This window comes from Sceloporus occidentalis, unplaced genomic scaffold, assembly GCF_023333645.1.
Source record: "Sceloporus occidentalis isolate IW3139 unplaced genomic scaffold, rSceOcc1.0.p SCAF_68, whole genome shotgun sequence".
Classification (NCBI taxonomy): domain Eukaryota; kingdom Metazoa; phylum Chordata; class Lepidosauria; order Squamata; family Phrynosomatidae; genus Sceloporus; species Sceloporus occidentalis.
In genome coordinates, this window is record NW_028317048.1 from 2845001 (window position 1) to 2871973 (window position 26973).

General features: G+C 39.5%; 1 protein-coding gene across 1 annotated transcript in view; it reads right to left on the bottom strand.

The window, feature by feature from the left end:
- The window catches only part of FNDC3A (fibronectin type III domain containing 3A), a 59988-nt gene extending 37592 nt beyond the window's left edge, over positions 1-22396 (bottom strand). Inside the window, exons 1-2 of the mRNA XM_089493892.1 lie at positions 22277-22396; positions 4795-4870 (exon numbers count right to left, since the gene is read on the bottom strand). Coding sequence (XP_089350018.1) covers positions 4795-4870; positions 22277-22396 — 196 coding nt within the window. The remainder of the gene's footprint in view (positions 1-4794; positions 4871-22276) is intronic.
- Positions 22397-26973: the final 4577 nt, after the last annotated feature.

Genomic DNA, 26973 nt, shown 5'->3' on the forward strand with positions numbered 1-26973 from the left:
TTTTGTACATATTAATCCAAAGGACTAAACTGGGAAGTATGTACAGACGCGACATCAGGTTGACTACCTGTGGCCCTGCAGCTGCTGCGTACCGAGTGATATCAGTCTGCGAGCCTCGGTGGGCTGTGCATGATAGGACACGTAGTCCCCAGCTACATCAAGTGGTAATATTATTGGTTTCCTTCAAAATTCTGAAGACCCGCCATTCCGAATCCATAAGACACTTCTGGTCTTCTCACCAAGACACAGTATGCATTTATTTTATTCTGCAAAGCGAAAGCATGCGTTTTACCCAACTTTATTCCATTAACCCAAACTAATGAAAAGGACGCATGTTACTTCTACCATTCCAAGCATCCAAAGGGTTAAAACCCATGCTTGAGAGAGTCAATCACAAGAACGATACAATTATTTAAGCAATATTGCAGCTTGTGGAGCTTACTAATGTACACTCATATTAAGTCCCTATTAAAGAGGGAAAATTTGCAATTGGGTCCCAAAGCCTGTTTTTCACTTGGGATGTCTGTTATACACACAAAGAAAAATAAAGCAAAAAAACATAAAAAAGTGGCATCAGATGAAGCGTGAAGCCCAGTTGCATTGAACTCTGGATCATCGCTCATAAGAGCCTGAAGAAGGCTGATAACCTCTAACAATAAAAGGTTTTAACAATGAGCGGGATCTAAAATGCCTGTGCGTGCCTCCTAATGGAATAGGAGAAAATGTATCTTTTTCTTATGCCAGATCCTGCCTTAAAGGTAATCTGCATCATAAAACCAGTGGGGCAGGGAGGTCATCCAGATCCCCTGTCCCGGGTGCCATAAAATCTTACAGGGGACCAGGCACCGGGGTCACAAAGGGACGCAGCACCTCGCATCATCCCAGTTCTGATTTGAGAAATATGGTTACGTTTCTGTAACAGAATCGCAACAAGATGTTCCGCGTGCTGACAGCAGAGCCTAACAACAGAACGCAACAGCAGCTAGCCACGGTTGCAACCACAGTGCTCGACTCTAATTGAAACCCTCACAAACAGATACCCAGGCATTCAGATGGATTTGCTTGCCGCTGCCATACTCTAGAATCAGGATAGAGGTGGCAATGTATCCCTAAACAATGAAAATGCAGCCACAGGGTACAAGGAAAGGGCAAAGGAGAACTCATGCCCCAAACTGCCACTAGGTGCTACGAAGGCTAAGTAAGCAGCTTGCTTGCTGTCCACCCCCTAAGATTTGGTTATTCTGGGAGAATGGTCAGAAAAGCGGAAAATGAATTCGGCAGTGAGAAATATCAAGTGAATTTAGTTAGTTAGATGATCCGTACAAGTTAACTATCAAATAGGTGGGGGGCAGATTTGGAGGAACTAGTTAAGTACAAATTCAATAGCTCAAAAGCACAAAACCAAGTTGCAGCTGAAAAAAATCCCTTATGCCAGTAAAATCTTGATGTTTATTTGCTTGGGGGGGGGTCTGTATCAGGGGGTGCAAAACAGACAATTATAGAGCAGAATAGGCCAAGTCTCCTTAACTGAACATTTCAGAAAACCTGGAGATAACACTGCTCACACAACAAGACTCAAAAATAGAAACAGTCAAAGATAATATGGGAGAGTTGGCAGGTGTGACCAAAAGTTTGATAAACAACAGAACAACCAACTGGCTAACAGGGTGGATAAACACAAAACAGGCATTCTGGACTAGTACATCTCCCATGGGCTTTATGAAAGTGGACAATAGCCAGGGTGCAGGAGACCTGGATCCTCCTCTCTGGCAGCCGGTGGACGTCTGCACGATGCATGCAGGCAACCTCTGCTACTACCCAACACTTCCGCCGGGGCTTCTATGAAGGAGCACAGGCGTGACCTTCCAGTGCTCAATCATAGAAGCCCCAGCGGAAGTGTTGGGCAGCAGCGGAGTTTGCGTGCAGATGTCCACCAGCTTTTATTCTAAATTAATATTCAAATTTTTGGGGGTCGTTTTATAATCAGGGTCATCCTATAATCGAGCAAATACGGTATATTAACACTCAGCTATCATATGCATTTATTTGGAACTTCCGTGGGCAGGCTACCTGCAGAAGTGGCTTTGTGTGGGGCTGGATACATAGGGGCAGAGCCAGTTGTGTGTAGGGGGTATATAGTGCTGACAAAATAAGTTCCTCATTGTTCTGCAATCTTTCTAGCTTAAAAAAAAGTGTTCTCAAAATAAACACTTCAAAAGTCTGAGAGATTTAAAAGGTATTTAGATCACAAATGTCGGCTCATTTTCAAGCTCAACTGAAAACTGAAATGATTTTATTCTCAGGCTGAATAGCTGATTACAGGTCACATGATACTATGATCAAGTAAAATGAATCAGTCTGACCTGTTTTTACAGCTAAATTCTGCTGTATGCGAGCTTCACATCAATGTTTTTTCTCATTTAATTACGTGTGACTCATTCTGATTTGCATACTGCATTTTTCCGTTTCTCTAGGCGCGCGGCAATTTCCTCCCCGTTAAGCCATCTATAACGTGGCTTTCCTTGTGATGTCAAACTGTATTTAATGTCCCTTAGCAGCCGTTTGGGACTGTGCCCTGGATGAGTCATGTTCATTCATGAGTTCTGCAGCACACAGATTTTCATGAATGGATTGTTCAGCTACAAATGGCGTCCATTCATACGTTCACGACTCAAACTTGCTCCGACTGAAGATAAATTTCTATTTCAGTAACAGCACAAAAGAAAGGGGCACATATTTCACATTTTCCTGACAGCATGTGAACAAAAGAGAAGATTTTATCCATTTCTGGCTAGTTACTGCCACATAGGACTATGAAATGATTTTTGCAGCAGTAAATCTGATGTATGTGTGTGTATGTGTATAATATATATATATATATATTCACAGTGGCAAAAAAAAAGTAAGTGATCCTTTTGGAATTACCAGCATTTACATATAACCGTCTTAAAATATATGATCTTAATCTAAGTTAATATAATGAACAAACACAATCGGCTTTAACCGATAATACATCCATATTGAATTCATCAAACATTCACAGTGTTGAATGGAAAAAAGTATGCTAATAGCTCTAGGCTAATCACTTTAGCAAAAGCTAATTGGAGTGAGGAGTTAGCAAGCCTGGAGTCCTATCAATGACATGGGATAAGAGGTGCGTTTGGAGTGGCCCAGACAGTGCCCAGACCTCAACCCATTAGATGTTGAGGAAGGACCTCAAGAGAGATGTTCACACCAGAAATCCTAAGAATATGGCTGAGCTTAAGCAGTTCTGTAAGGAAGAATGGGCTAAAATTCCTACTGAACGTTGTGCAGGTCTCATCGGCAGCTACCGGAAGCGCTTGTTTGAGGTTATTGCTGCCAAAAAGAGGTAGCACTGTGAATGTTTAATAAAGATAAATGACTATCATTGTTCGCGGGTTATTAGCTTAAGCACATTGTGTTTGTCTATATTTATGACTTAGCTGTAGATCAGATCACATTTTATGAACAATTAATGCAGAAAGCCAGGCAATTCCAAAGGTTCATTTACTTTTTCTTGCCACTATATCCATATGATACAACTGAGAAGACAACTGTATTGTATATAGCTCTAGAGACGATCTCCAAAAAGACAGATTTAGGTAGAGTTTAAAGTAGTGATACTAAAATATACCGTATTTGCTCGAATATAAGACTTAAAAGGTTTTTTTTTTCAGAAAAATAACCCTTGTCTTATATTCAATGTTGTTTTATAATCCAACCTCAAATAGAGGTCTGACTATAACACTAAGATCCAGATCCCCAGCAGTTCCCCTGCGACCTGGATCCTCCTCTCTGGCAGCCAGTGGACGTCTGCGCCACGCAGACAGCCTCCGCTGCTGCCCAACACTTCCGCTGGGGCTTCTATGATGGAGCGTGACACGACCTTCCGGTGCTCAGTCATAGAAGCCCTGGCGGAAGTCCCGGGTAGCAGCAGAGGTTGTCTGTGTGCATTGCACAGATGTTCACCAGCTGCCCCCACTAGAAACCAGGGAGTCTGAAGCATGGGGGACAAGTCTGGGGATGCATTGCTATGTCTGTGTGTGTGTGGGGGGGAATGTGCATAACTGGGAGGCAGGTTGGCAAATAAAAAGGAAATAAAAAAGTTTTTTTTTCCTCAATCAGTTTTTATTAAATACGAAAAAATGTTTTACATGTGAATTAATATTTACTAGTACAACTTTTTCCTATAGGGTAGTCTTATATTCAGGTGTTTTTTTTCTAAATTAATATACAAGTTTTGGGTGGTCGTCTTATAATCGAGCGAATGCAGTAAATAAACATCTGTGCAAAATACTGTGACAAAAAGGATACACTACAGGAAAGTGTTAATACTCTGAAGGTCACGGTCTAACAGCAAAAAAGGCATGCCGAACGGATTAGCATGGCTTACTGGTTTTACATGCTTTCTAGGCAAATCATTTCCTCCATCAAAACACTACATTTAAGCCCTGGCCAACGATTTCACTGGTTCTGTTAGAATTTGTTATGCGAGTTAAAGCAGTAGAATAAAAAAAGAAATTTGGCATTCATGACACTATAGATAATTTAAGATACGGTACATCTCTCATTCTTGTATAAATTACTACATTTTGTACAACCAAAGTAAAGGCTTTCAAGACAAAGCCTCATTCCATCACATGCATGGAGATGTGTATATACATATCTCATTAGAAGACCTCGCTTGTTTGGGCTTTAAATGTATAGGTCAGTCGGGACACGAAGTCTACACGGAACGGACACATCAGAATTCCAGGTATACACAGATCTTACCTGCAAAGTATTGAAACTGCCCATCTTCTCTTCGAATCGTGAATGTTTCTCCAGGGTTGACATGCACCACAATGACCTTAAAAAAAAAAAATATATATATATATATAATGTTAATTATATATGTAATGTAATTGAGCTTTCCAACAGCTTAAGCAAATAAAACCAGAAACAAAATTGTCAATGCAATTTTTCCTCGGATCATATATAATAAATGACTAGGACTTTTAAGAAGCCTGTTTCTAGGACAAAAGCCTATTAAGTGCCACTATTTGTGTCACATGACAGTTACAAATTCCCTTAAAAATGATAAACAAAGCAAATTTTAGATAATTAAACTATTCTTGGTAAGAGGTTGGGCATTTAATGTTGTATTTAGTTGTAAAATGTAAATTCGGGGGAAACCACCTTCAATTAAAATAACCTAAAACAAAGAGAAAAGATTTGTAAAAAATAAATAAATCCAGTAACTGATACCAAAAACTACAAAAATAGGGAGGGGGAAAAAAACATGCTTATTAAATTTTGAGTAAAGTTCACAAATCCAAATAAAAGGGATGTTCCAAGCAAGCACAATAAAAAAAAAAAAAAAAAAAAAAAAAAAAAAAAACTTAGCGGAGCATGTTACTTTTTATGTTTTTGTTGTTTTTTTTTAAAACATGTAAATATTGGGCTTCTAAATGTCAATATGCCATCTTTTAATTATTAATGGGTTATGCATTTCTCTAACATGCCATTAAACATGAACAGATGTCTTCTTTTAACTAGCACATTAAAGATACGTTGGCATTTAACAGAGTTTTCCATGTTAGCCATAGAAAAAATGAGCAAGTATGGTAAAGATGATACTGTTATCGGCTAGCTGAAGTATAACAGACTGCAAGCCACTGAGACTACCTAGACCTCATTATACAATATGCCCGACCCGAAGAACAAACCGAGACAGCCTTGAAAGCTTGCAATCTATTATATTTCAGTTAGCCAATAAAGGTCTCATGTTAATGCACAGAGCGGTAACCCTGCTGCACTTTAGTTGTTAAGATGCCTTAGTAGCTGGATGATGGGGTGGGGGGTTTAATAATATGCCAATTATTCATCAATTATATACAAACTGAACCCCAATCGGAATCATTCACCTGTATGACATACTCTCTGAACTAATAAGCTTCCGTTTAACTTCCCATTTTATTAAATGTTCCAAATGTATAAGGAAGACGATACGAATTTGTTATAAATGCCACAAATATACTAAAGACAACATGCATCGGATGGTATCCTTAATGGATTACCTTTCCATATCCCTTTTCTCTTTAATTGGGGGGGGGTATGTTTGATGTATTTTCCAGGAATAAATACTTCTATCATAACTGCCAACATTCCAGAACTTGACGGTCCTGTAAGGATAAGGATGGCTGTTCCATCTAGTGTCCCAATTATCAATACCGTTGGCAGCTGCACATAGGCAATGCCGAAAATTACACGGGGAGCATGTATAAAAAAAGCCAATATTCTCTGCTGGATGAGTCAAGAGGTCCCGATCCTGTCCATGTAGTGTGGGTGCGACAAGTTGTGATATAATAAGTGTAGTCGTATGTGTCATCAAACACTCTTCAGTGTCGTGGTTTCAGGACTCGGGATGTTGGTTTCTACATTATATTATGGTATTATTACGTATATAATATTGTGTGGATGTGATTTGTCAGCTGGCTCTCAACATTTGTATTTGTGTGTCTGGGTAAAGGGAGGGCTCTGTTTTATCAGCCATACTCCCATACAGCCATCCCAAATTCTTCAATGTTTGCCCATCATCACACTAAAATGTTTCAGATCACCCAATTAATTTTAATATCAGACGAAGATAACCTGGGTAAACACAAAATGCAATTTTTAAATGATCACTTTATAAATAGAAGGAACAAATCTATACAGCCCTATTTGGCCTTATGTGAAAAATTGCTCCCTTAGTTACTTAATCAACCAAAGTAAATTGATCATTGGGTTTCATTTCACAAGACACACCCAGGCATGTTAAATCTAAACGTCAATTAAAGAGAACCTGTCTCACAAAGGGACGTTCAAGATCTTGCAACCTGGAACGTGATACAAATCCAGTTCTAAGGCTCTGGGACTCCAGTGAACCATGTGAGAGCCATTATCTACAAATAGATAACATTCATGAGTCAAAAGTTGAACCTTTTGGACCGGTCGCATCTGGCGTAAAGCTAACACAGCATTCCACAATAAGAAGATCATACCAACAGTCAAACACAGTGGTGGTAGCGTGATGCACTGGGACAGCTTTGCTGCTTCATGCCCCAAATGAATTGCCATAATTGATGGAACCACGAGTAGGGTTATGCAGTAGGACAATGAACTGAATAGGGCTGAAACAACGAATCGATAAAATCGATAATAATCGATAACGGAAATCGTTGTCGACGATTTCCGTTATCGATTAATCGAGTGATCGATTCGTTGTTGGAGCACTCGGCTCCTTTTACTTACCTCCGCGAGCGTTCCCCGCTTCCGCTGCACTCTCCGCCTTCTTTTAGTTGCGTGTGGCTCCGTTCGCACAGAGCGGTTCGCGGGGGTGGGGGTGGGGTTTCAGGGGATGCAGGGCAGAGTGGGGGTGGGGGGGCAGGCCAGGGCAGGAGACTGAGTGCAGGGCAGAGTGGGGGTGGGGATGCAGGGCAGGGTGTGAGTGTGGGGGCAGGGCAGGAGACTGGGTGCAGGGCAGAGTTGGAGACTGGGTGCAAGGCAGAGTGGGTGCAGGGTGTGAGTGTGGGTGCAGGGCAGAGTGGGTGCAGGGCGTGAGTGTGGGTGCAGGGCATGAGTGTGGGTGCAGGGCATGAGTGTGGGGGCAGGGCAGAATGTGGGGGCAGGGCTGGGTGCAGGGCAGAGTTGGAGACTGGGTGCAGGGGCACAGTGCAAAGTGCTGGGTGCAAAGTGCCAGGGCTGGGTGCAAAGTGCCAGGGCTGGGTGCAAAGTGTCAGGGTGCAAAGTTCTGGGTGCAAAGTGCTGGGTGCAAAGTGCTGGGTGCAAAGTGCCGGGTGCAAAGTGCCGGGTGCAAAGTGCTGGGTGCAAAGTGCTGGGTGCAAAGTGCCGGGTGCAAAGTGCCAGGGCTGGGTGCAAAGTGCCAGTGCTGGGTGCAAAGTGCCAGGGCTGGGTGCAAAGTGCCGGGTGCAAAGTGCTGGGTGCAAAGTGCCAGGGCTGGGGCAAAGTGCTGGGTGCAAAGTGCTGGGTGCAAAGTGCCAGGGCTGGGGCAAAGTTTCTTGAACAGTAATAGTCCACCTCTTTTCAGAATGATTGGGGTTATTTTGTTTCATAAATATTGTGTTTGGGTTCTTGTACTTTGAAAATATTGTTTTTTTATTACATCATAACAAAATAAGAATGTTAATGTAAATTTTAAGTTGTTTTTTAACATCCAGTTCATTAAATTTTAAATAAACAAAAAATTTGCATATTGTTTTTTTTTATCCGATTAATCGAAAAAATAATCGGCCAACTAATCGATTATTAAAATAATCGTTAGTTGCAGCCCTAGAACTGAAACAACCAAGCAAGTCCACGTCTGAATGGCTTAAATGAAACAATATGAAGGCTTTAGAGTGGTCTTCAGAGTAATCCAATGGAGATGGTGGGGAATAACCTTAAAAAGGCAGTTCATGCTTGGAAACCCTCCAATGTGGCTGAATTAAAAAGAAAGTGCAAAGAATGGGCCTTAATTCATCCACAGCAATATAAAAGGCCCAAGGCCAGTTTTCGCAAATGCAGCCTAGTTGTAAAATGGAAAGTGCGTCCAGTAAACTGCAACCATGTGATCTCAAAAAGCAGGTTTGAAAGAACATTAAAAAGGAGTGTTGCATACCTGAGAATCCTTAGGGCTGACCAGCACACTGCTGGGCCTTTAGGGCACTCCTAACCATCTGCATATATCATCGTATTTTCACAACAAACCAATCCCTGCACACTAAGAGTAAGAAATAACGCAATGTTCTTATATTATTATGGCTTCTTAACGTAATCGGTATTGAGACAATAGAAGTTTTCATAACCTATTTTTACTTATTTAGCACTTTCTGATGTTTGAGAGGAGAGTTTCGCCCCATTGACATCTCTGTGCATTATGAATGGCCAATCACAGTGGGCTTCTCCTGGAAGAAGTAGTGATATGGTCCTGTATAGAAGATGTTCCAGAATACTTTTTTTTCTTTGTTGGCTCAATAAAAGACTTCATCTTCTCTTGGACTAATATGGTTATATCCTTTGTTCAGTGAATAATGAATAAAACCCTATACGAGTTCCTGGGAACGCCTCGTGATTGACAAGGAGTCTCTTGTGAGGTCCTCCTTGCCTGAGTGGTTCTCTTTTTTCTGCAAGCAGGGTACTCCCTGTCCACTACCCTCATACTCTTCCCCTACTGATTGGTGTAGCCCCTATGGGCAGCTAGCCTAGGTATACAAATGAATTACAAAAGTAAAATATATTTTTCTAAGTGATGTGGATAAAAAAAACAAAGACGTTGGATGCATTCCACTGAAAATGCTGCATTGCATTCTGCTGATTAAAGACAGTCTAAGACATCACAAGTCCAACTGTGTTTTGATGGACAAAGTCAGAGAAATTATGCAAATCAGAGAAGAATAACTAGAGAAATTGCATATATTACCCACATCTCACTATAATTAATCAGAAACTGACACAAAAAATTAACATTTTGCACATAAAAAATAGTATGCAATAAGAATAAAAAAAATGAATATTTACCTTTGATCTACAGTGTGCCAACAAACATTTTATTCTATGCCCTAGGAGCGTCTAAAAACAAGAGTTAGACAACTGTTTTCCCCTAAAAAAAGAAGGGTATCGTTAACCGTTTTTAGAGCATGAGTAGATCCTGTAGGACTATTACAACAGAAGAGAATACAAAAAATAAAACTAACACTACATCTGTCAAACTACGATAACATGAACACACATTAAGAAATACTAGCACAGAAGGATAAGAGGGTCCGGTTCTTGGGAGCTTATGTTCTGTGGTATTGAGGCTTCTCTAGGTTCATTCTTAAGAGACTAAGTTGTATTAGCAGCAGACGCAGCAACTGTGGTTAGAACCCTATGACCAACCGAGTGATGCCATGGCACGTCCACTTGCCGTTTCATTGTTCCATCCACACCAAAGTATCAATCCGTCAGCTATGAATTTTTTTGTAAGGATTTAATTGCCACTCTTAAAAGTGAATGACAACTAAGGGTGTTGAGATTAAGAAACAGAAGTTGATGGCAGATAGGAGTCACTGGCCCATCTAGCCTGGCCTAAAATTAACTGTACCACCACACGCAAGGCTATTCAATAATAATGGCGGAACGCTTTAGGTCCATTCTGCCATATTTACAACCTTAATCCTGAGTGCTCACTCACTAAATGTCATAATTGAGTTAGAAAGCTATAATTAAAAAGAAAAATGAAAACAAATTAAATTGAGGTGCCTATTGTTTATATGTACTACATATATCCCAATTGAAAAGCCTACTTTATAAATTGCTTTATAATTTCTTCTTTATTTGTACATATTATGGTTCCCCTTCTTTACGGAAAATTCAGCACAAATGTAATACATTTCTTAGATTCATAAATATTATATTATGGTATTTAGATTTCATACATAAGAAATAGCTCAGTGTGCTATAATCATGGAGGTGAATGATCACGAGTATTTTCAAAAAGGGCTTCATAATAATAATTTTAAAAAAGTTTGTTACGCTCATACGGCTTTCCCGGGAGTTGTGTAGTGTTCTTGTAGGCTTGGCCAGCAAAATTCCAGCAGCCAAGAAGCCCTCGGGCATAACCTTTCACTGTCTCCTAGTTGCCTGTTGTATACGGATCAGTGTTAATACAGATATATCCTGCTGGCTTCTTCTTATTGTTATTTATTGCACGATGGATAAGCAGGGTATACCAAGTATTGTATCACATAGCAATTTTCTCTTATGGAAACAATAGCTAAAGAGTGTTGTCTTGCAACAAATGTCTTCATTAATCTGTCTGGCCCTGGTTATTGCTGGAATAGACACTATAAATCCAGTATAATTAATCAAATAAAACGGGTTTTTTTTAGTATCTATATTGCTTGGCAATTAAGTGGACCATTGAGAATTTATACTACAGAGTCTTTTGCATGTCAGGGGTTCAAGGAGAGGGCCAAGGTACATGTATATGCAGGTGGAAATAGGGAAATGGGAGGAAGAAAAGGCGGAAAGGTGGAAAAAAAGGCGGAAAGGTGGAAAGAAAGGAGGAAGGAATGGAAAGAAAAGAATCCATCAATTTATAGTTAAATAGAATAAACTACTAGCTTCCAAAGTTATCCTAATTAAAGGAGAGATGAGACATCATATTAATCTGTTCAGGCTTTGTTTGCCCCTCTATGACTATGGAAATCTTTAAATAGCTGGCTACACTGTGCCACAAGCTACTACACATTAATAAACATGAGCGTGAACTAGGCTGCCACGGATCATACATATTCAAGCCCCCTTAACCACCCATGGAAATCACGCAGCATTTAACAATCCCGAGCCCCCCCCTTGGTCAGATTACACAAGTGTTGGCCAAACACTGCATCATATCCAACAGAGACTGGCAGATGCAAATCTAGGAATCGCTGTGCAAATTGTAACCAAGCATACCATTAAAATACACACAGCATGGGAAAATGCCGCCCCCTCCAGAATGGCTGTCATTATGGAGACATGCTAATGAAAGCAGCACTCACCTTCATTTAATAGACTGCTAATCAATAGGGGGGCAATGTTTTCCAGCAAAAGGAACATCAGAAAGCACTGAGGATCTGTATTCCAACTGGAGATGGAACACAAATCCGAACACCCTCAATCAGCTCGGCGATGATGAGAGTTGTGATCAAAAAAGTTGTAGTACCGCAGACTGCAAGCCCCCAGACAATATTTCCGGACCCCTACACTGCACTAAGCATACCCGCAACAGGTGAGCCAAGATCTGCCTTATACCCAAACATGTTAATATATTGTCATAAGGTATACATTAGAGAAAAATGCTGGAATAACTCAACGGTGAGACTTTCCGAAAAGACTCAAAAAAGATTTTGCTTAGTTGAAAGAAATATAAATGATCACTTTTTATAGATGGTTTCTTGAATATTACAGCACATAAGTATTCCTGGGCGTATATCTAAACCTATGAACATACCTTTCGATGGCTTCTACGAAAAATAAATAAGTTGCGCAATTAATGGTCAGCCCTGGCAGCATCCACAAAACACAGCTTTATTCTGAGGCAGATACTTCCAAGTTAATACTATTATTATATGGCGGAAGGTTAAAAAAAAATATTAAAAAAAAAGGACTAATAATAGTGGTGTAGTTAGTTAAATAAAATGCACGCTGGTTAAAGCTTGAAAGCATACGCAGAATGAGCTTTCTATAGAACCACTTCCTAAAACAAAGAACTTTAACCCTCCGAGTACAACCAGGTGAAAGACACATTAAGAATATATACCAGATATATCAGATTTTACACTATAGAAAAGACAGAACTATTTTCTGTAGCACCGCAGGTCCCATGGATAAAGGGTTAACAGGAGGCACCGGAGGAGCATCAATGTAGTGAATCATTAATTACAAAACCGAGCGAAAGCACAACAGGGATGCTTCCAGACACAATGGCAAACGCCACCCAAGTCTGGGGAAACCTGAATTACATGCAGTGTCTTGGGTTCGCTTAGAGCGCTTCCTTGCCTGCACCACTTCTCCTATACAAAGCACATTAACGGCAGGGTTATCGGGCAGCTTGCGCGAACGGCACTTCCACTTACTGTTGCTCTCATCCTTTGATGTTGTTCGCCCAGGAGGTGGCTGTAAGCTGACAAAGGCTGCAGGAAGACTCCGCTCCTGATCTTCCGACCACTTCCATTCACTATTTCGTGAGCTAAGCAGCACTGACGTCTAGGTCGTCGGGCCTTTTCCTTCCGAACAGAACAAACTAAGCCGCATCCAGTTTTGCGATAGGACGGGATTTTCACTGTGTCTTATCTCACGGAGCATGGATAATGTATGGGCAAGTCGAATGCTAAAAGGTATGAGCAATTATCAGTGCAGTCATCAATACCTACCTCAAGACTTGCTTCCTATTAAAGCAGCCAATGTGCGGGGAGCTTCCTGCTGTAGACGAATGCATCAGATCTCCATGGAAACTAAATCAACAAATCGCCGCAGCAGCATCTGTTTCTGGATTAGCAAACGTCAGCCAGCAGAAGGTTAGGATTTAAGGGGACTAGAGCATCCAAATGCCCCCCCACCCATGTAACGCTACATCTTATATTTAGTGCCAATTTCCAGATAAAAGTCATATTTTCCGCTCCGCTTTCGTCTCTCCTACCAGAGGCATAGCAGGGCTGCCATGGCAACAGGCGCTCTGTAGTTTGGTCAGTGTCAAGAGCCATCATACCGGGGCCGGGTGGGCAAAGCCATGATTGTGCATTTTGTCATATATCCAGGGCGAGCCTCGTACGCATGGCTGGGAGGCAACATAGAAGAACATTTTCTTTACACTGAGAAATATGAATCTGCACCATTAACCCTTTCAGGACCACAGTAATGTGTTATCCAAGGTCAGGGGGATCCACCAAGGTTTAAGGTTTCAAAATCCAAAAGTATGTCTGGATTGGAGGAAATGTTGCTTGAATCCTTAAAAATTAAATTCAAAAAAAAAAAAAAAAAAAAATTAAATTCATTTTACGTGTATTAAATCCAGTTTCAGAGGGATTATCAGTGAGGCAGTAATGTGCCAGGTTACCCCCATTGAGCTGTAAATGGAGCTTGTAACATTTGCCATGGACGCCTTAATACAGTTGGGTACCAGTTCCAAAATACATCCAAGCAAAATCCCCCCAAACAGTGTGCGGGAGTGCACCTTTATCTGATACCCTTCAGCATTTACCTAATCCCTTTAAACCCTTAAATCAGCTAGAAACACCACATAGTTAAACATAAGTCTTTAAAACCCTTCAACGGGCAAATGCCTCATGTGCGATATTGCAGCCCTAGACATGTTCAATAGCGATATTCTGCATCAACACTGAGTTTAAGTGTGTTGTCCAGCTTGTCAACGAACCCAGCCCAGATCCTGAAGAACGTTGGGGTTCTTGGCTCTAAGCTAGCCACCATATTAAACCACATATTTAATAGAGCTATGGTCAAAGGCGTGCGCTGGATCCATTAATGCAAGCTGGGAATATTCAGAGCAGCAGATTTTTGCCCTTATAGACCTTATCAAATATGCCTAAAATTGCCATCTTCTGAGTAATCAGTTGTCCGGGCAAACCCAATGTTTTATAAAAGATGTGTCTTTCCAAAAGTATAGATCTGCATTGGGAGTGTGGCATGTCATACAGTTTGAGTCATTCTTATGCCCCATTTTAAAAAAGACGTGATGGGAGATTGTCAATGTCATGTCTCTGTACAGGGCAGTCAAGATCCATATGTTGCGTCAGGGATGTCAGAGTTGTATGGATGGCATATGACATGTCTAATGATGCACTCCCCTCATCAGTATGCTGCATAAATTGGTATATAGATGCGGTGGAGTGTCTCTGCCTTGCGGCTCGTGTATGGTTCTGTCAAGTGGGATGTCCCGGTCCCCCAGAGATGTCAAGCAGCTTCTGACTTGAAAATATGTCATCAGGAGGATAAATAAACTGGGGTATCTGTTTCTAATCGTGTCAAAGGTCCAGGTCCAGGAAGGTATTTAATGTATTTATTCCCTGAGCTGACCAAGAGCAGAAAACAAGAGTCTCGTAAGAGCGATTCTCGCCCTTCTGCCTTTCCAAAAAGGGTGGTCCAACAGTTGACATCCTGGGGCATAAGCAATACAGGCGTCATTGTACAAAAGCCTCAGGAAACTTCAGCAAAGCCGCTCTACCTCGAAAATGTTGGGATGCAGGTTTCTTCACCTGTTTGATTCCAACTTTATTTTCTGCTAGATTGGGGACACTTCAAGGGAGTGCAGTAGATCTATTTGTTTGAGTATTTTGATATGGAATCGTCTGGGGATCCCTCACTATGCCCAGACACTAAACTCTCGGTAGGACTTTTCCCCCGTATATATAAACTTAAATTATTCTCTATGCCAAATTGGCAACCAATTGTATTTAATAACTCAATTCCACTACCAATATTTTATTTTCACGCAGAAAAGCTGCTCTGTATTTTCTCAGGAGCCGCTTTCTGATCTTAGTGCAGACATGCAGTCCTTGGAGATGGACTTTTACACTACCCCAGTGCTTGCCTAGTGGGTGTCACGGTGTCAGGTGCATGGCAATGCATTACAGAGCACACCCATGGCTATTATTATCAGTCAAACCTTAAAGCTTGGGTATTTCCTTAAATTCTGAGCAGAAATAAATCGATGAGTAGTTGCCAGCAGCCATTGGTTTAAGCACTACATCCCTAACTTGACTTTGTAGAGAGAGCCCAAACCTCCATTTATTCCGGAACAGAGCAAGTGCGCTCTATAACCTTAAACAGGCTGTGTAAGTGTGAGATGACCTAATTTTCAAACAGTCATTCAGAGGACACATATTACACAATATAGATTTAAGACCTGTGAAATATTTTCACTTTAAAAAACAAAAACAAAAAAAAACATGTATTCTTCTGTTAACCAACAGTGTAGCATTTTATATACTGTTGCCCTCCACTTAAAGTTGGAAGTCCCATCACGATACAACATTTATATAGCGCTGACAATTTACGCAGTGCTTAATATAATACATAAATTCAAGGGGTATGACAAGACTGGAATTGACAGACTAAGACAAACCGATACATTAGGTGACGAGAGCCCTGCTCACAAGCTTACAATCTTGAGTGGGGTGACAAACATAAGGAACAGAGAAAGGTGAGAGGTAATGTGGGGTTGTATCAGTGACAGGGAAGTTCTAGCAGCTAAGATGTTGTGGCTTCCCTGAAGAAGTGAGTTTTTAGATGTTTCTTGAATGTTGGGAGGGAGGGTGAAAGCTGAAGGTTTGGTGGAAGTAGAGTCCAGAGATATGGGGCAGCTCGAGTGAAATCTTGTAGATGAGAAAAGGAAGCGGTGATAAGATTTTATGTTAGTACCAGGATTTTAATTCTAAATCTATAAGACAAACACCTTGACTCTGACACGGACTAATAAAAGATCTATGGAAGGACAGACTTCATTAACATGAAACAGGACTTCATAACAGGAAAGTCACTCAAATCAGCTACAATGGCACCCACCAGGTCTGCTGCTAAAGCAAGCTTACTGGAGCAAAGTGAAAGAAATCTAACTTTTCATCAATGCTAAACCACATTACTGTCTACAGCACTGTATTTTATGGTCAAAGAAAAATACTGGGTTTTTTCATGAGACTTCCCCTTTAAATACAGAGTGCTTTAATCGGACAAAATCTGGCAGGAGTCCATGCCAGATGACGTTAAGCTCCAGACGACATGCGTAGTTTCCTAGGGTACAGCAGACAAGCAAGAAAGAAAAAGGTCAGGATTGTAAATTTAAAAAAAGCTAAAAAAAAAGTTATACCTTGACTTCCAATCGACCTCCCCAACCTACAGATCTCACGAAATTTAAACAAGAATATGACACTTTGAGAATCTTCATATTTCTCAAGAAATCTGCACATATTTTTCAATTATATACTGTTTCTCAGGGTGAAGGGGGAAATACTTTGGGTCATCGCAACAAATGACCTGTGAGCAGGGCTACACCGACATACAGGGATAGCAATCCAGTTTTACATGTGGCAACAAAGAGATCTGAGCCGACTACGGCAAAAGATCTTCTGAAACTCCCACTGCGCACCTGCCAGTCAGTGCTGCAATAGATATGATGTCATATCCGACACACAGAGCATGACAGCACTGTAGACTCCGATGCGGTAAATGGGATGGTGAGGGGAGAAATATGTTTGCATGAATATGAAGGGAGCATGCTGAGGGAGATGGTGATGGTAAGTTATATTGGAGTGGAACGGTTGTTGTGCAATATTGGAGCGATAATGGTAGGGGATGGAATATGATGGTGGGGGTGTGAATATGGTGGATAACTATTGTGGGGAGGGGACTGGAATGAATAATGATATGGGTGGGTGTGATGATTTTCAGGGACAGCTCTACATTTACATACACACTCTAACACCTAACATATTGTATACACAGACACATGCACAGTATGCAATGATATCAGACATATTGGTTTTTTGGGGGCAAGGGGGGTCCTAGGGTGAGCCATTCCTGAAAGTTCCCAGGCATGTACATATTCTAGCTAGCGAATATATTAACACAATTACAGGTTTTCTGCATGATTAAGATAGAGGAAGTGTTATGTTTCATAAATCACAAATTTAGTATTTTATATTGGTTTCCATTAGAGCTTACATTAAATCAAACAAATTATTTCATTTTGATATGCAATAAAAAATATAAAAAATGAATTCGTTATAAAAGCAGGAGCATTTCATAAATTATACTGGATTTTTTTGCTGATTATATCAAATCCTCAGCCAAATTCTAAAGGACTGAGAGTGCAGAGAAGTCTGTTAACATCGCTGGACTATCGAGGGCCACCTATTTTGAGTACGCCTAGCACTAAAACAGTAAATGGAAGATGAACATAGGATTTAGATTTTCCCCTCCAGATAACATTCATTTTAATCCTATCGTAACATAAGCCCATAGAAACACTAGAAAAATTCATATATTTTTTCAATTACTTGTAAGTGCATTTTCCCCAAGATAGCTAATCACACCTGTCTGGTGTTACATATTTATTGCGCACGAGGATTACAAATGGTCTGGAAGTTGCTCTTTAATGTACCAGACCTCTAGTATGGAAGAGAAATGCGCACTAAACCCAAATGTTGAAAGTAACGTATGAGTCATCGCATTCATGGTCGGAGAAAAGACGTGCCGATGAAAGGGAAAGGAAGGTACTGGCAAAAACAGTCAACATACACAGGGTTGCTTCTGTAATCACTGTTAAAGAAGGCTTTTATTAGTCAGAGTGTCCGACTGGGTGACTGCGACTGAGCCATTCTTTAGTTTACTGCAAGACTGTAGGAAAAGGAGTCAGGGTGTTTGTCTAATGGATTGGGTGAAGATAACAGACGTAGAGCGCATAAAAATTCTCTATTTGGCTATCAGGGACAGTAAACTGTCCCTTTAAGTGCTAAAGGAGGTCGCCATGCATAAGAGAACATTCCTTGCCTTCCCAGCACTTAAGGGGCCAAGCATCTCAGAAATAGCAAGATAGAGGTATATCAGAGTTCAGTGAAACGAAGGAAGAAGTTTAAGGCAAACAGACAGACAATAGTGCCGCTCAATGTGTATATCTAAGAGAGCGAGAAGAGATTTGATAAAACCATCTAAACACATAAAGGGATTTAACAAAGTACAGGAGGAACTTCAGAAGGAGGAGAAATGTTAGAGGTCATAGTCTAAAATTAAGAGGGCCAGAGGCTTAGATGCAATGTAAGGAAGTGGAGAATACCTTCAAGCTGATTAATCGTTTGGCAAAGTTCACCGGTTATTTGAAACTCACAAAGCAGAACACCTGGTTACGATGTCACGTCCTCCTTCTCCGATTCCACCGGTCATGCAGAGGACGTGAGAGACCTGCGATTGAGAGGTCTGGCCGACCAAAAGCTGGACATCAAGGCAGATCTTTGGACAAAGGGATAGTGTCTCAAAAAGCATGGGATGATAAGGATCCAAACAGGTTGGGTACACTGTGTGACACTAAGTGGGCAGAGGGCTAAAACAGCAAGCTATATTGCCTAAAACACTAGAAATAGTAATAAGTTACAAAATAAATGTGTCCAGCTGATTTGACTTAAAAAAAAAAAAAAAAAAAACACTTGTAAAGAACAAAATCCAAAACTGGTTTCCAGAATAAGTCTATTTTTCTATTCAGAGAGAACGTCTCCTGTTGTGCTTGTTCATGGAGGTGCCCCAATGATTTCTGGATAAAATAAAGCTTTTTCTTTCATTATTTCCTTCCATAACTATGCCACAGCAAGAGATCTTACTTCAAATTTACCCATCACGCTGAAATCTGCTTTGTCTTTGTCATACACCCATAAGATAGTCTTTAAAACACAAACATAAAATAACCTTTGAGAAAAAACGTACAGAACGGAGATGAGAGATTACGCTCCACGAAGATGTTCCACCGAAGAAAAATAAAAGCTGCCTTTAATGTTTGTTGATTCAAAGCCCAAAATGTTTAAACCCTATAATGTCAACATATCATTCACAACAGAGGGAATAATCTTCATGTTCGTTTTCATTGTCCAGCTGAAAAGAACCAAAAGAAGCTAGTGGAACTGCACGTTCAGGGGTCTATCTACAGGGGTTGCAGGAGGAACATCTGCAAACCTCCCGATTACCAAGGGGCCCCATGCATCTGTTCCCAGAGCCCTTTGTAACTGGCTTTGGATGTTGCAGGTGTGATGTACAGGCATTTCTACGAGAGGTACCATCAAAGGAATACATTTTCTACACCAACACACAAGAGACCAGGGAATGGCGATGCTAAGCATTACCCACTCATTGGCATCATGGAATTTTGCCACCATCATCAAGCCCTATGGTTTTGTTAATAAAAGTGATGGAAAAAGTCAGCGTACCAAGATGTTCTTTTTAAATCCCGCCATATTCTGTTGATTATATATATATATATACACACACACACACCATATTTGCTCGAAGATAGGTCGCACCTTAAACATTTGGTGCTATTTTAAAGAAAAATTTATTTTTAAAGAAAAAAATACATATTAGTGGAATGGAAAAAACAGTATTTTAGCCAATACATAGGAATACATGTATTTTAACATTTTTGGTATCTATTATGCAGTCAGCATATGTTATTTACAAACAGAAATTTGGAAAACCAATAGCCATTTTAAAGTCCTCCCTTAATTCATAATGAACCTTACTTATAGATATGCCCCTATGCTCCCCTGATATGCCCCATCTGCCCCCCCCCGACTTACCAATGCACCCCCCAGACTAACTGGTGTCTAGCAGGGCCGGCCAGTGAACGTCTGCGCTATTCACTTAGACAACCTCCGCTGCCGGCACGTCCGCCGGGGATTCTATGGTAGAGCACCAGAAGGTTATGTCACGCAGGTGCTCCACCATAGAACTCTGGTGGAAGTGCCGACAGCATCGCGCAGACATCCACCGGCTGCTGGAGAGTACGATATCAGGATCATTTTTCAGCTCACCCTCATATTCCAAATTTCACAAAATGGTTTTGCAAAAACTTGAAACAAAATATTGCCAGCCAAACAAGATAAAGAAAAACCTAAATGTTCGTCTGGTTTTAAGATTGAGATTTGAATACTGCATGCGGAATGAAAGCTTAAGACTTGACACAAGAACCAGCGTTCTTAGCATTGCTTTCCTTGAAATCCTTCTAATATACCAAGCATCTTATCCGTAGACAGTAAGACAGTAATTATCCTTGCAATAACTATTTTTGACACGGTGTATAACAAGGCAAAGAAAAAATTCAATTGGGAGACAGAGCATCAGATCTAATTATAGCTTACTTCTTTGTGAAGACAATATTTAGACATCTATGCACAATGTATGAAGTCACTTTCTTACCCAACTACTGTATGAAGCCTCGTGTAAAGTAGGCAATCGGCAATTAATTATTATAATAGATCAAATTTATGCTTAAAAAGGACTCGTACAGACCACTGACCAAGTACAAGAAGAACTGCCACTGCTTTCAGTATCATCCCTTCAAGAAGGGACACACCTGGCTTTACTTAGGGCTTAAAGGGGAACTGTCACCATCCAGCATGGACACCGCCAGCCTTTCAAAAAAAGTGTGAGCGACATTCAGGATCAATGGTGATATTATGTCCTATTGTTTATATAGGGAGAAGGCAAGATAGCCTTTCAACCAAAGAAGATACCTCAGGCCCTGAACATGGACACAACACCACCTGCATCTTGTTAGGTCTGCTGTAGACACTTGAATGCCCCTCCTATCTCTGTGACAACTCCGTAAAGCGAACTCTTCAAATGTGCATTTCTTTTCCCGTTTTTTTTCAATGTTATTTATTGTGTTTAAACCGCACAGTGCATTTATAAGACAGAATGAACAGATTTCATCTCTAAGCTCAAATATTATCTTGCTTCCTTCCTGTTACCATTTAGGAAGACACACTCACAAAAATCTAAACGCCTGAGTCACCAAACCACAGTATCATTTATGAGTGCGATCAGATCCTGCAAAACCCAATCATCTTTGAAGCTTCTTAAGTTATATAGACTTGCAATTCCCTACATTTGCTTCATGCCAGAGCTATATAGATACATCAATGTCATCTGAAATGCAACCCAACGATTTTATATATCTCCAAAGCACGGACTGCACAGCCCATCTCAACTCCCTGATAAACACAGAGATTATTCGGAATTTATTCCATTGCCTATTTTTGCAATGGTTTCGTTCACTACTTTCCTGAAGGGCACTTAGTGCTCGGGGGGTGTCCATCGCCCTCACAGTTAAGAGATCAAGAAGTTGTGTCATTCTAAGGAAGTTATTGAAGACTACTGAAAGCACTTCTAATACTATATTTACATGACACACAAGTAACAATCCCCTCTGCGGTGCTTTTGCTCTGCCATATGCAACAGCTGTACATATGCTACCATTAACACTATATGCACACGTATCAAAAACGTCAAAGCTGAAGAAATAGGACGTGAAGAAGCCCAAACACACAATTCAATCAACTTGTAGCGTTATCATTATAGGTAATCTTATACAGCCGCTCACTCTGACCTTCGTTTCATGCTTTGCAATCATGTAACTCCCTTTTGTTTGATGCTAATCAAATTATTTAACAAAGGCACAGAGTGTCACGGGCGGCATATGCCGCAGCACTTGTTGCCACCTGAGAACAGAATGTCCCATTTCTCAGAAATATTACTTTGAGTGACACTCTCCTGAAGCCTCATTACAACTAGTGTTAATGTACACTATACACAGCTTTGTGAAATAAAAACATCAAACCTCCGTTCTTGCTGCGATTGCAGGGCGATGCTTTATATTTTTAATGTGTTATAAAACAGAAGTAGAAATTAGAGACCAGGAAGCAATCGAGAGACCTAGATTTCTTGGTTTCCAATGAATTATAGTTCACATTTCACAGGGGAGCCCGGGCCAAATTAAAGCTGAAGAAAAAGACCGGATTGTATCCCTGATGCATTTCACGTGTTTCTAGCCTACAAAACTACAGAAATAAACACATTCACAGTACGATTTTGTAAGACAGAGACCATAAGACACATTATAGTATATACAGTGGTCACTTAAGATATTTGTAAAGCAGGCATGCAAGTTAAAATACAAAAATGCATTAAAACACGACACAGGTCTCATTACCTGTTGTGCTCCTTCTCCATTTACGATCGGTGCAGGCAGAAGAGGGATCTCGGTAGACAGGAGTGGAGTGCTGTCAAGCGGCGGAGGATGGTGATCTGCCATTGTGGATAACACATACATTTACAAGATCAGCTTCAGCCACTGGATGAAAGAGAGGAAACAAACACACTTTAAAGAAATATACAACAAACGATGGACTCTCAACTTCTGTTTAATGGCGCCTTTAGACAATGGGCTACCCTGTCAAGCAGTTCGATAAACCAGCCGCGTGTTAAGACATAGTTACACTGTCCCAATACATATAGAACTCATGAAAGTAATAAATGAAGCAGATACTACATAATCTAAGGAAGAACACTCATTGGTCGCAATTATCCCTACTGCTGTGGGTTGATTTCTTTGCCAGTATATCTGCTGTTAATTGGCCAGTCTGTCTTCATATCTAATTTAAATATTTATCAATTTGGGTTATTTCTATCTATATCACAGATGCCTGTGTATTCCCCAATATGTTTATGTTATTATTCTCCCTAACCACGTTTCAGCAGCTTCCCGGTAAGATAAACTACTTCTTAAAAGGCTTTAGCGCTATTTAGATACATGGTCGACATGTTTGTTTATTTTCATTATGTTATCTCTGCACCGTTAAGTTGCTGATTGTTGTTGACTGGTTCATGCAGCCTTTGTAGAAATGGGATAAAAGGAGCAGGGAGAGAACTTCAGGACTGACCATAAACTTGTTCCACAAATTTCAGTTCCCATGTGATAAACCTTTACATCTCTAAAATAATTACACAGACTGCCTTTCACATAAACCATATGCTATAAGTAATTTTATGCCAAAGCTGTGACATTGACACTTCCTTTTTAATAACGTCTCCTCATGTCAAATGGTTATCAGTTCCAATCAGTACACAAGTATTTAATTTTCTAAAAGTGTATTTGGTAATTTGATTAAGGGTATAATTTTCCAATGGCTTTAAACAGTAAGATCAAATAAGGCGATGATAAGAATGTATTCCGTTCACCCCTTTTCCTTCCACGGACACTGAACTACCTTGAAAAACTTAGAACAGGAAAGGCAAACTCGAAAAACATTCTTTCCATTATTTACTGGTAAAGGAACACAGAAGGGAGCCTGGTTTGACGCATGCCTATAACCTTATCCTTATAAAATAAAAGGTTTATATTTAAGGGAGTGCGATATGAGTCCTGCGATAAAGAGGTATCATTGCCTAACTGTGATAAACAAAGATGTAGCCGTCTGTGGCATATGTATACCATGGGGTAAGAATTTACGCAGCACTCCTTCCAATACATATATTCAAGGGGTATAGAATAGACGGACCAAGACAAACTGATTTAGTAGGTGAAGAGGGCCCTGCTTTCAGGCTTAAGTTGCATTTAGTAACAAAGTCATATAATCTATTACATATTAGCCAGGTCTGTATATCACTTTCTCCTAACTGAAACTCATGTCCTTTGGGACCCCTCCTTTTATAATGACAACATATATAACACTGTTAAATTACATATTTCAATACCCATTGTATGCCCTACACTATCAGTCATTTTACTAAACATATCTTTTTATACTAAAAACTAATTAAAAGAGGTCTAGGACCTTAAAAAATTACATTGACCAATACAGTATTAAAAACACATGCAACCATTTTAAAATACATTTGGAATAACACAATGCTACTAAAAAACTTCCAAATATCTTCCCAAATGCACCATTTTAAAAATGTTTAACCACGCAGACCTTTATTTATGCTATACTGATAAATACAATAGTTTGTCCCATGCTTACACCAAAAGCATACAGTGTACCAAAAATGTAACCAAGTTTTTATGACTATATAATTTTCTTTTATTGTTAAAAAAGTCCTATAAAATGATTTTATTTAAGACACTTGGCTTTTGACTTGTCATTATAACAATAGCATTCCAAATATTGCTCAATGTGTTGCTGTTATTCATATGAATGACCATCTGGCTTTTAATACTAATTATTTAATTAGCGAATGGGACAATTCCCAGCACATCAGTCTGAATATATCAAGGTTCCCGAATGCGCGGTTCCAGGGTAACGGGCAGAAGTGTTTCTTTAATAAACAATTAACCCCACTCACATCAGCAAGGGAAAAACAGCGCAGTTTAGTTGCCCTTTAGGATTAATATAGGAAACACAGCGTATGCATATTATTTCAATAATTTATAAATAATACATCCTGAAACATGATTTTGCCATAACAGTTCGTGTATCCTATGAATCAAAAAGATCCTGCCCTCAAACTCTATTCACACGCTATGTAAACACATGTATAATAAATAATGCTTGTAACAGGGCATGTAATGCAGTAAATATGCATTTTAGTATTATATTATATATATATATATATATATTTTATTTTTATTTATTTTTTTTCCTCTGTTTTGCTCAGTATATTGAAGTTTTAATGTATATAAAGTTACTATGTATTTGTTTAGTTTGTTACTATCATAATGTTGGACTACTGATTTAAGATTTTCTTTTTTAGTATGAATCATTTTTTTGGGCACGACACATCAACTGTATTGTATACATTCCATATGTTATCGGTTATATTTAGAAGACTAAAGCATCCCTTCCTATCTTGAGTGTTATCAGCAATTTAATAGAAATCCGTACCCTTATATAATAAAAAAAGCGTATCTTAATGAGCCATAGTACATTGTTAGTTATATCCATTGCCAAGGAGCCAATGATTGGGAAACGGGACTGGCAGCATCATTGGTTCTAAACTAATCCGCTCAGTATTATGGGTATACCCAGAGAGTTTGGGTGTTCAGGTGTTCCCATTCTGGCGCCAACACTTCCAGCAGCATGTATCCGTGTACTAGATAGCCCGTAAATCTCCTGGTGAGGGCCAAAGATGACTCCCTTCACAGCTGATCACACCTAATGTGTCAGCACTTAATGAAAGTTAATATTTAATAAGAATAGCTCTACACCAATGTAATATTACAAATGAATAAAATGAAAATTTTAAAATTTTGGAATAATCAGTAAATCTAATAGACTGTATCTTATATTCCTCCAAAAAGGTTCTTTCAGCAAAGTACGGTAATAAAATGTATTTCTGCCCTCTTTAGCATACATGGAAAAGACAGCAGACGAAGATTAGCGACACTCTAAATACTAATTAACGGCTTTAAGAGGTTTCTGCTCAGCCTGTCACATCAAAGTGATGAGGTTATTGCAGCTATCATTCAAAGGATTATTTTAACTTATTATAAAATACCCCCTTTGCATGCTTATCAGTTTTGGAGTATACCTGCTTTAAAGTAATGACTCACTTCACATGCATACAATGTGCATTCATTAGTTCCTAAAGGGTGCATGAATGCAGTTCTCTCTTCAGATCTCATTCATTACATTTACTGACAGAAGACACATAATTTAGGACTACTCTGCTACCAAATGATAGGGGTTGCCCCATGCAAAAATAATATTTTTCTCCTTTAAGCATAAAAGAAAGTGCTTTATAGAATAATGTAGGTTAGTACTGACAAAACATTCTTAAATCAAAGTTAATTTTGTTCTAATAAACTTCCTTAATCAGTAGACCTGGAGGCTGCCATTGTTGTCACTCATGTGACATTTTGGTCACTTTCATATTGCAAACACAACACTAAGAAAATTCCCTATGGTAATGCTAATGAAGTCCATTTTTTTTTTTATAGACTTTCATTAGTCAGAGAGTCCGACTTGGCTATTAAGACTGAGTCATTCTATTGTTTACCACAGCTATGATAAAGGATTTCTCTTGTAGACTAGGCTAAAACTGCTGGCTAGATTTTCGAAAACTTATTTTCAACTTATTTTTGATAATTGGCAACAATTTGATACTAGTAACAATAACATTGGTGAGAGATACACCTTCAAATATTTCACTTCTCCCAAAAGCAATTTTTAAAGTTCTATACACTTTATAGCCATGTGCAATGAAATATATGCAGATTAAAAAGTTACTTTCTGTGTATAGTACGGGAAACGCATTATTACACAACATCCCCCCCACCGCGTTATTTTTCCCTGATCGTTCCAGCAGCCTTTGGAATGAGGAAGAGAATTTTAGGACAGAAAGCTGATCAGATAACCCTACAAGGTAAACATTTAAATGATCTTTCATTTATATAGCGCAATATATATATATATATATATATATATATATATATATATATATATATATATATATATATATATATATATATATATATATATATATATATATATTAGGATGAGCCGCATGCAAGGTTACAATAAATTGGATCTCTCTAAAACAAAAAAACACAAGGGATTGAGTTATTCTAAAAGCTGTGACAGTTCCCATTTGTTATGTAAATAAATAGATGTTGTAAGAAAGGAACTTTAAAGATAAGTTTCATTCATGGTAATATCCTTTGCTGTTTTATAAATAATGAATAAGAACTATGAACTGAATAATGGTGGAAATGAAAATCTGTGCTGTCCACCAATGTTCCCGCTAATTTTTCTTAGGTGATGTGCGCAGAAGTTGTGCAAAATTTTTCCCAGAGCCCAAATTTTGTGCACACAATATGCTTCTACAGTCCTGCATAGCTTCTGTCATTAGGCAACCATTGACAGGGGTACAGCATAACACCTATCACTATATACTGAGGCAGACATT